Source organism: Sipha flava, unplaced genomic scaffold (genome assembly GCF_003268045.1).
Source record: "Sipha flava isolate LNK unplaced genomic scaffold, YSA_version1 89_pilon_pilon, whole genome shotgun sequence".
Taxonomy (NCBI): domain Eukaryota; kingdom Metazoa; phylum Arthropoda; class Insecta; order Hemiptera; family Aphididae; genus Sipha; species Sipha flava.
The window spans coordinates 802,088-813,899 of NW_020273631.1; the positions used below are offsets into that span (position 1 = coordinate 802,088).

The 11,812-nt window shown below is 24.9% G+C and overlaps 1 protein-coding gene across 9 annotated transcripts in view; it reads left to right on the top strand.

Annotated features, from left to right (window-relative positions):
- LOC112693609 (LIM domain and actin-binding protein 1) overlaps positions 1-11,812 on the top strand; it is a 39,892-nt gene that overhangs the window by 13,195 nt on the left and 14,885 nt on the right. For 7 of the 9 annotated variants that reach the window (XR_003149502.1, XM_025568749.1, XM_025568754.1 and 4 more), the window contains exons 2-4: positions 8,026-8,782; positions 10,215-10,361; positions 11,361-11,459. Coding sequence is in view for 8 of the 9 variants with exons in the window: in XM_025568749.1 (XP_025424534.1) it covers positions 8,054-8,782; positions 10,215-10,361; positions 11,361-11,459 (975 nt within the window). In the remaining variant the exon portion in view is untranslated. The remainder of the gene's footprint in view (positions 1-8,025; positions 8,783-10,214; positions 10,362-11,360; positions 11,460-11,812) is intronic. The other 2 variants (XM_025568757.1, XM_025568755.1) reach the window with 2 other exon arrangements.

Sequence of the window (11,812 nt, forward strand, 5' to 3'; positions counted from 1 at the left end):
GTATTTTTTATGTTTCATAATTTATATATTATTTCAAAAAATTAAATGTTATTGTCATACAGTACAATTAAGAATATAAGTAAAATATTGATAACCGAATATTATATTCACGTGATTATACGAATGCGTCAATTTAGTCACATGTAAACAATAATAATTTAAAATGTGTTTCATACCTACCGATGTGAAGTTAGAAACGTAGATTATACATCATTAAATTCGCTATTTTTTTGGACGTAATAGTACTTCTGGAGAAGTGGAAAGGATAAGCTATAAATAAAATGTATTATTAGCGTAGTATTATTATTATTATTATTATGATTTTCAGATGTGATGATAGGCTCACTTAAATTGTTTTTTGGAAAAAAAATTGACTCCTTAGACATAAAAAAGGACACTCGGTGCACATTAATCTTGTCGATGGAACATAAAAAAAATGCACTGGTGCAGTCAGTTCAGTGTGGTGGATAGCGCTATTATATTCCTATATAAATAAATAGTGGACAATAGTAGCTTACTTCACCAACAGTTATCAAGATAGTTATTTTGATAATTTCTTATCACTGTCTATATATATATATATATATAAGATTCGGGAATGGGGAATGGTAAATACCACTAGTAGTATTTATAACCAATGACATTACCTATATGGACATGTGTTAACTCCTAGAAAATATAGTATTTACTCGTATATTAAGGTTACAAAAAGCTGAACTACTAATAAGAATAAATCAATTTGGTTATAATACATTTTTTTATATTTTAATAAGTATAAAATTTAACTAAAAAATTACTAACCTTTTTAAGAAAAAATATCTGTTAAAAATTACATGGTTTATAATATAGAAATAAAATTTTATTTACACATTTATTTACGTTTGTTTTATAAAGTTCTATAAGCACACCCTTTTAATAAATTCACGACGTGAAATTTCTCCTTTATTGTATTTTTTTTTTTTTTGTTCCTGTTTGTACTCATATTTTAAATTTTATTTTGTCTGTAGAAGCCGAGGTGTATCACTACTTCTAATTTTTACGTATGTTTTGGCCTGTACTTCTAGCAAAACTTTCACAAATAAATGTAGATTTGGATGGTGATGAAAAAAATTGCTATTAAATTTAGAATAGAAAGATTTACAAGCATTTGTTATATCATTAGTAGACCATAATTTCGGAAGAAAAATTGTTGACACATTCACCAGCTCAATTACGACAGAGCGTCATATTATGTGTATCATTAAAACGTCGTGGACGAAAACTAGTCGCCGTCAGTATTGATTTAATTTTGAGCAGAATATAGATTTTAAACACGATTTTAAATTTGACTGTTTAAATAGAAATTATTTAGTATTCACTATAATATTTGACGTTTATGTCATGTAGCTTTAACCTATCTAAAAAAGGTTTGTGTAGGAGTTTATACTATGTCTTAAATTCTTGTGAAAAGTTCATTCGTTTAGGAGTTTACATGCAGCCTCGGGAATGTTTATGAAAGAAATTGTTATTAATAATTTTAATAAAAGAAAAATCTAGGAATAAACTTGGGAATAATTCTAAATTCAATCTCTGTTCACGTTGCCGTGTGAGTAAATTTTTTGTACGTAAATCGTTTTTGTTTTATTTTATTTACTTATTGTTATTTATTGATTATTTTTACATTTGTTTTTTTTTTTTGTTTTTTTTTTTGTGAAGATGAGTAGAAAACGGGTATAATACTAATATCTTATGACCAATATATATTATAAACTGATTTGAAGATCATTCTTTGTGTATTATTGCATACTATTATAGTTTATAGTATTTTGATTTGGTATTGCTCTAAAATAAAATGAATAAACTTAAAATAAAAAAAAAAAATTACGATTATGGAGTTCGGAATTACTTTTCAATTATGCAATTTAAAAAAAAGACTATGTAAGACATTTAATTATTGTGGAAGAGAATCAACCAATATTGTGTGGTGGTATTTTATATTAAGTAAGTGGTAAACAATATTCAGCTAGTCAGTGGCGTACATTCAATCTTGTTCTGGGGGGGGGGGGGGTTAACAAAAATAATCGTCATCTTTTTTTTTCGTTGCACAGATAAATAAGATAAATAACTACTATAAATAGATATTATTTTATACAACTTTTTTACCAATTTGCAGTTTACTTTTAGATTACAGTAAATTAATAGCTATTGGAATATTAAAACAGCATAGTTAACAAAACTTTTCAAACACCTATCAATATAATTATTTAGTTATCATAATATTTGTATAGTTTTAGTTCAAAGCATAATAATGAAACTACGAATATATTACACGTCATCAATAATAAAACAAATTTTTTTTTTTTTTTTGGTCCTGGGGGGGTTTGAATCCGCCCCCCTCCCCGTATGTACGCCACTGCAGCTAGTTGAGATAGCACAAAAATAAAAATATGACATATCTGTAATATATTTGCATTATATTATATCTTCATTTTGATCATTAATTTTAATTTTTATAATATGTTTTTATCAAATCAATGGTTTTAAAGTGTAATAATGATGTAATAAATCGTAGTAAAGTGTAGAATCTACGCTGTACTATGATTTATTACTTCGCAGATTTGGAAATTATTGTGTATGTGTACTGTGTGTGCATGTTTATTAATAATCTGCCTTTTGGCTGCAAAAATACCCAATATTACGTATTTGTCATGGCTCGGCTTCCAGTAATCATCTAAAAACTAGTTCCTTTCCCTACTACATTCTACCGTACCGTTTATGCTATACTACAAACGAATCCGATAATCATCTGAAACACGAGCGCGATTTTGTTATTGTCAAGATCCGACTTCAAGTCACAGCTTTAAAGCTCTCTTCTTCAGAGTTTAATATTATAGTTTTAATTATTGATAGTGTTTAAACTTTAAATTTAATTTAATTAAAATTAAGTAATCATTTTTAGCCATAGCACATTGATAACTAGGATATTCTATTAAATTATTAAAAAGTTTTCAAATCACTTATTCATTTTTCAAGATAATGTTCTAGTATAGTTGTTCCACAAGTTCTTCCTACTTAAATTAAATTTTTAATTATTCTTATTGTTTATTGTTTTTATACATCGACTTTTATACTCTAAATTTAAAAAACAAGTGTTTAAGGATATCGTATTTCTGATCATATTTCTGTTCTGTTTATATTTTTTTCACTCAATAATATAAATAATACCATATATAATAAATAATCTGAATTTTTCTTGAAATAATATTTGTAGTTCACATTAATAGAATTTGATAAGTAAAACTAAAATATAAAACATTACATATTTGTGTAATGAACCATAAAACTTTGTTGGCAGTGTTGGCATCAATCCACGTAACCTTACATATTTAACTCTTGACCATTCTATGAATCACATATTATTCTCAATATTTCTACTTTAGAAATGATAACATACATATTAACAGAAATGCGAAATAAAAATTAAAATTGTACTTAGCTCGATCCTTATAAGTATTTGGCTACTACTGTTAAAAAAGATAAAAATAACTCTCATATTAAGAGTGCCAACTTAACGTTTTTGTTAAAAAAAAATACATTTTGGTTGTAAGAAAATTACCTTTTCAATAAAGTTCTCATATATTTTGTTTTTTTTATTTCATTAATATTAATAAAAATAAAAAAAATCATCAATTTTTTGAATTTAGTTATGAGTTTTATACTTTTTAATAATATGACTAAATATTATAACTATTGTACATGCTTTAATCATATTTAACTATTTATTTCTCTCTATCAAATATTTAATTACATATTATTTATAATTATAACTACTTACCTAATTTTGATTATATTACATGTCTCTCAATTCTATAATAAATCATTTTTTCTACATTATTTTTTAATGATAATATTTTCTTTTTAACTTTTTTTTATTTATGATTTAATATTTTAACTTAAACTTTCAGAATCTATTACTTATCAGTTATATAATTTGGTGCCTATATTTTTCAATGATTAACTCAATCTTAACATAATATGAACATAACAATTTAATGGTTTCTGGATTTAATAAAAAATTAAAAAATGTTTAGCATTTTTTCGCAATTGAGAAACAAATGTTTATTTATGTTAATAGTAAATATTACGCTATTACATTTTTTGTATACAAAATTAACAATTATATTGACTAGATCCGTAGACAATTTTAATCTCAATACAATTTTCATAATTACCTATTAATTTTTTTTACATTTAAATACACAACGTATACTTAATTAAAAACTGGATAAATTAGGGAAATCATATTGGTTCCCTTAGATGCTTCCATTGGTATTGCTGCACTGGTAATTGTATAAACGAAAATAATAGAGTGTGGCGAACCACAAAATCATTACTTTTATACATTTTTAATTTTTTTTTTTTTATATTTAATTTGATATTTAAACAATTTTTATATTACATTATAAAAAATAAAAATGCTAAAAACCAAAAATATTTTTATTTTTAGGTGAATTCTTTTTAATTTTTAACATTCACTTTTGTATGCAGTGTAATGTATAATTCATAGTTTATGGGTGTAGAATCTAGTTTATATAGTATGAACAAGATGTACGACTCGCATATAAAAGCTTGTTTATTCTAAAAATTACGTTTTTTTACATGGAAATTCGATACCTACCATAAAGACCTGTCCTAAATGCGTGTATTATGTAGGTTTCATACTTTGAGTTGGTTAGGAATTATTATAATTTTTGTTTATTTATACGTTATTAGGTTTTACTGCAGTGTTGTTTTTTAACTTAAAAAGGTATTATTTTTTATAACTTAATTTGAAGTAAAATAATTTGTATATAGGTATTAATCGATTCAGAGAGTATAAAATGTATTACTAGTTTATGCGTGTACACATTCATGTGTATTAAAAACTTCTTTCGTTGTTCATTTGTACTCACAAAAGTAGAAGAATGTGTCGGCAGTGCCAAAACAAAAATATCTTCGGTAGAGAATTACATAAAACAAATGCACCGCATCTCGAACTCAGCCGTTTATGTATGTATCCATGCATAATACGACTAAAACAATTTTATTGCCCCTTGAGTTTCGAACTCAGAAAAATATGTAAAATAAATATCTTATAATTTTATTAATTTTATCTACTTCAATTTATATTTTATTGTGCGTATAATGCTTAAGAAAAATACTAAAATTATTATCAAATGGATAATTTTTAAGCAGAAAGGAATCTATTTAATTATAGTTTATTTAATTTTTATTTCTATTGTTAAAAAGATGGATGTGGATGATAACGGTGGTAGAAAGATTTCTCACGATTCTAAATTGTTTTTTAGGTTAGTGAACTTAGTACATAACCAGACACTTGTTGTTTTGACCCTTATGTTTTTATTTGGAATGATTTGGTTTTACAGTTTGTCATAATTACTTTAAAGCTTGAAACAGTTATTTTATATTTTACGACCATTTAAAATTTTAATTTTCATGATAATTATTATTTTCACAAATCATAGGAATATATTTGTAATTAATTGTGGAATTTTGAGGTTTAGTAAATAATGTTATTTAAAACTAGACTATTTTTAATTAATCATTTTTACTTTTAGATTAAAATTAGAGTGTCTTACAAATTGTTATATGGTTCTAGTATTGCTTTTAATAGAATTGGAAATTTTGGTTTTTATGACTTTTTTTAGTCTTTTCTCTATAATATACCAAATATTTTCATTAAAAATATTAATAGTATTTAAAATGTAACCCAACTTTATTTTAAAATGTTTTCAATTTGATATATGTTTGTATATCTTAGCTTTTAACTTTAAAAATACTAGTTCATTTATGCCTGAGTTATATATTCATTATATATTTTTTTAGTTTATTTTGTTATTATTATTGTTTTTTTTATTTACTTTTTTCTTGAAATTTTAACATGAAAATATTTTTTAAATTCCCTACAAATGTTAATAATTTACGAAGTAATTAATTTTCAACAGTTTTTTTTAATTGTTTAATGATAGCTAATAAAACGGAAAAATTCAATTTTCTCTTGATAAAATTAATTTCTTAGTATTAAGATTATTCTTTACGAATTATTTATGTTCGATTATATATTACATTTATTTAATATTTTATAATTATTTTTATAATGTTTTCCTAAACGTCCCATTTCAATTAAATGGTAGAAATATTTAGATTTTCATTGACTTATTTTTTGTATTAGTTTTATTTAAATGTATTTCCTTACAATTATTCCTAACATTATGGTTAATAACAGTAAATTTATAAATGTGATTCGAAAGGTTGTATTATCATTGATTCAGTTAATAAACTATAAATTGAAAATCGGTCTCCTATTTTTGGTACGCCTATAGATAATTGAACTAAAAAGTTAATTGATCTGAACTTCAGTATTTTATTATGTATTGTTATACTGAGGTCATTGTCACATTATAGGTATTCTTTAAAGTTTTAAAGTTCGTAACAAGGTTTGAAATTTAAGACTAGGAAATAAAAAATAAACTATGGTACAACAAAGGATTAGATTTTTGTATAATATTGTAAGTGGAAATTAATTATAATTTTGTTGCAATTCATTTTTGTTTTGTTTGAATGGCAAAAATTTGATACTTAAGTTAGATTTATTGAGTGTGATTTTATTTAACACTTTAAATTACCTTAGTGTTCGATATTTTGGCACTTATGTATTAGTTTTGAAAATTTAAATTAAATTTGATTAGCCCTTGCCCTTCACTAACACTGATTTAACTAAATATAGCTTATTTTTATATGTATACCATTGATTATAGAATTGATTATAATGTTTATTATATTATCAATGGTGTGTACTGATGTACGTATAAGTTTGGTAATTAACAATAAATATTTATTATTAATTTTTATGGTTTAACCCTGTCCATTGCTACTTGTTAGGCCATTTATCTTTATTTCCTTTTAATAATTATCTGTTACACTCATGTTATTTTAATAATAAATATTCTACATGCCTAGAAACTGGCAATGGACCATGTGATGCATTTGGATTCTGTTGGGGGGTCATTGAACTATTAAAGTCCTTAACCCTTCAACAGTTTAAGTTGTGATTAAAATTAATTAAGCAGATATAAATGAAAAAAATCTCGAAAATTAAAATATTCAGTTCGTTCTTAGGTACCATTGCGATTTAATACCCATTCTATTTACTTTTTTCTTTCTTCCCCTGCACTAGGTTATAATATTATCTTATAACAAAACTTTAAACTTTGTTTTAACGTCCTTACACAATGGTACTTATATTAGTTTTTAATAATTCCTTAACAAAATGTATTTATTTATATGTTATAGATCAATGACAAATTCATGTTTTCTATTGTTCAGTATACTACTTTTATCTTTCAATTTTCATTTAAGTATAATGCTTTATATTAAATGTATATTGTCTGAAGGCAAGTTTAGAATGGTATTTTTATTTAACATGTATTTGTATTATAAAAGACGGTAATTTTGTTTAATAATTCTGGTTGACACTTTCTTAAAAATTAGACATTAATCTTTCTTCATCTTGCTTGTTGTTTAGCCAGTTTTTCAACTTATCGATATAAAATTGAAGCAATGGCTTAAATGCATTATTGTTTTTTATGATTGTGCAGGTGGTGACAAAAACCCGTTTCCTCTATATATTGTGGTTCCTGTTACCCTCTAAGAGTAATATTTTGCTATTCCTATTTTAAATGTGTTACTTTTATGTCAACGGTTCTGTATTAAAGATAACATAAGATTTACATTACTGTTAGGTATACGGTATAATATGGAGTTATGTAATACTACCATTTAAATTATATTTTAATATTGTAAATATATTGTACTATTTATTTATTCATTATTCATTAATTTGATATTTAAGATTTTAATAGGTACTTATGAAATTGAATAAAAAATAAAATAAAACAATTTGTTAGAAATCGATATCTTGTAATTAAATATTATTAAGATTTCAATTTATATTACAAGATTACATTTTTTTTTTTTTTTTTTCAGAAAAACGTCAAAACTTTCATTCTTGCATATGGCGGGTGTCAACAACGTAAGTACATATGATAATGCATCAGAAAATTCCAATAACACACTTACGCACGCTAACAAGACTGATGATTCAGACGACCAGGATGATTCGTTGCAGAACGTCATCGATAATGAGTTATCCAAACGTTTGAACGAATGTCCAACTCCAGTTAATCGTGTAAAATACAGTGTAGATATAATGTTGACTGCGGAATCAATTCATAGTGCCAGTGTTGAGCAATCCAATGAAATGGAATACTCAGACCTTAAGTCTTTACAATCAAATGAGTATCAATTGCAAAAAGATAATAGCGAGCTTATATTACTGTCAGAAAAACAGCATATAGAAGAAACTAGTGATACAGGTCTCGGATCTGAAATTATTTCAGAATTGGATGCGCTTAAATCAGATATTGATAATGATGGTCCATTTTCTGATAATATGAGTAGTGGGTTTGAAGATGGTGTTACAAAAGAGCTTGTGGATCAAGATCCTTCATATGCAGAATCCGAAGAACCTCGTATTTTTACTAGACCCCTACCGGTTGATGAAACAGATAAAGTAACCGAATTAGTATTTGATACTTGGACCACACTTGATGAGGTTGTGGGATCTGAAGTACAAAAACTCGAAACCAACGGTTATAAAGAAAAGTCGGATTTGGACATCAGTACCGCTAACCTTAATACAGAATGTTTTGATAATAATACACCAGTCATTACTAACAGTGTTGTGAGTTTTTGTTTGATTAATAACTAATAGGTACTTAATATAGTGTAAGTTAAGTTTAAATATATAACATTTTTGGATTTGTTGATTTTATTAAAACGCTGATAACGTATTTTTATGTTATACTAAAATAAGTCCTTAAAATAAAACAATTTTATTCTATTCGTAATTCATTACTCATTAGTGTGTGACGTTTAATCAACCACGATTCCTACCATTGAAATAAACTGTACAATGTACATACACAATATAGTATGTTAAGTATTATTAAACATAAAAAGTTCATTATCTGAGCCTTTTGTGTCTATGAATATATTTCAATAATATTATTTATATTATTATTGTAAAACAGGTTATTTTAATGGTTTGATTTAATATTATCTTTCATGATGATTTACATGTTTATAGACTTAGATGATATTTAAATCTTTATTAACAAAAATAAAAGTAGGCATTAATTTTATTAATGAAAATTGTGTTCAGATCTTTTCTCAATTTAATAAAGTAACTTGAATAGATTATCATTACTCAGTATTAGTGACTTGAGTGACGCATTTATTGTTTGTTATTAATTAAAGCTGGCTATTATCTGAAACAAAAACCGTGAATATTTATCAACAATATCAGAAATATGGACTTACCAAAACTCTTTTTATATTTTTTTGATTTTTCTCCAATAAATTTACCTTTATTATTTTTTTAAAATAAAATTAGTATAATATATCCTGTTTAAATTTATTATATTTTAATTACATGGTTAAAAGTTAAAAAATAAGTTGTTGCATTGAAATGCATTTAAATATTGGATAACATGATTAAAATTATTTAGATCTAGACATTTTCTAAGTTTTTGTTGCATTAACTTTTATTTACATTGCTTGTGTTATTCTATTTTCTAGATTTTTGTTAATTTTTGTAATAAATTAGTTTTAAAAATTGTTCCTATAGGTATAAAATCATTGTCTATATTCTATAATCGTAGAAAACAACTAGCTTGTCCAGACAATAATAGATAAATATTAGTTATTAGTAGAGATGATTTTTTTCTGTGCTTCTTAAGTAGTATCTATTATGAGATAAATTTTTGTGGTGCATGTTTGTAACTACGAAACACACAATATTTAAGAGGCGTTTAAAACTACTTGTCGATTGTATATTTTGTACATTCGTAAATATCAAGTAGGGATTGATCAGTGATAGACATAGTGTATTTGAAGTCTACATACTCGTATTACTGTCAACGTCACGGTGTTCTTCCCCTATTGTCCATTATATCGTTGTACTCAGGGCAACAATTGACAAAAATCAAATAGGTGTACCTTCTTGTGGTATGATATTTACGAACATCTTCAATCCATTTTTTACTCTTTTTTTTTAGAAATGTTTAAGCGCAAATTAAGTAATAGTTATTTAAGGTTTTATTGTATTTTGGCAGACAGAGGTGGTGTCAGAGACGACGTCAGAACGTAAAACAATTAAAAAAAAGTCATCGGCAGTCAGTGGTGAATCAACTACTACTGTTGTAAAGACGAAAAAAACCAAAAAATCAAAAAAATCAGATGAAAAAGAAAATATCTCTGTAGTAAGTTTATAGTTCTTATTTTAAAATTACTCCTAAAAACTATCTAAATAAAATAGGTTTAATAGTATCTTTTTATTGCTTATTATTATACCTTAATAAGAAATTATTACTGCATATTATGTATATTAAAAGCAAATTAAAAACATGTCTTACTTATTCTACATCAAATCGATCGGTACGTACATTTTTATAACACGTGTTCAGTATTAATGTTTTAATATTTAATTAACAATGTGTTGATCACATTTTAGTTTTATTTTTTGTTATAATTTGAAGCTTTTGTGTTAAATAATGATAAATACAATTTATTTTATTTTTATGTAATTATGAATAAGTATTAATATTTATTTATTTCGGAACGGATTTGAATGCAAATTGCATTTTTTCTGAATGTCAGAAAACGCTGCTTTCCCGGTACAAAATTAATTTCATACACCAAGGAATTAAGAAAGTAACTTATTTTGCATTTTTATGTTAGTTAGTTATTTTTATATAAGAATGGATAATATTTGAAAAAAATTTTAGTTAAAATTCCTATATTCATACATTTAATTCATATGAACACAAGTGTGTCTGTCTAAATTGTATATTCATGTTTTGGAAATAATTTTCTGAGTAAGAGATACAAGAAAACGAATAGTTAATAATATTAAGAATTTATAATAACAAAACAACTTTTTTTAATGTTAAAAATAATTTTTAGAGCACTAAAATGCAATTTTTCAAAAATGTCTGTTATCTGTGCATTAAATTGTATTTGTTAAGACATTTTTTTGTTTTTATATCATTTAAATCCGTTCATTAATTATAAATGTAGAACTCATGATATATGTTAGAGTTTAAAGGATCTCTTAATAGTTGTAGTTCGATGTCAATTCAGTAAATTTCGAAAATGTTTTCCTGGAAATGCTTTATAGTATTGCAGGGCTTATTTCATATCATATTTTGTAAATATATTTAATAGCATTACGATTTGCGTATTTTGTATGGCTTTTGTAGAATTTAAATGGCCATTTGACAAATGATTCAAAATTTGATCAATATGACGAAATTACTGTCGAGGAGGATGATTTATCCAACGTATGTGTTCGTGATCTCGTAAGTATTTAAGTAACATATTTTTAGCTAAATATATATTAAAATATTATATATTTATAATATTTCGTTTTTGATTCGAGCTTCGAAGTTTGTAGATATTTGTTTCTCAATTAGTATCTGTAACAACACAATAGAATTTTTCAGTTTACAATAGTCGATTTGGGTGCAAGCATTTACATTGTCCGAGAATTAATTGGATGTTGACCTTGGATTTCTTATATATTTTCTTTTGTACCTAGTATTATGTCGTGAAATTAGTTTTGGAGTAGTATATATATATATATATATATATATATATATATATACGTGTGTGTGTGTGTGTGTGTGTGTGTGTGTGTGTGTGTGTGTGTGTG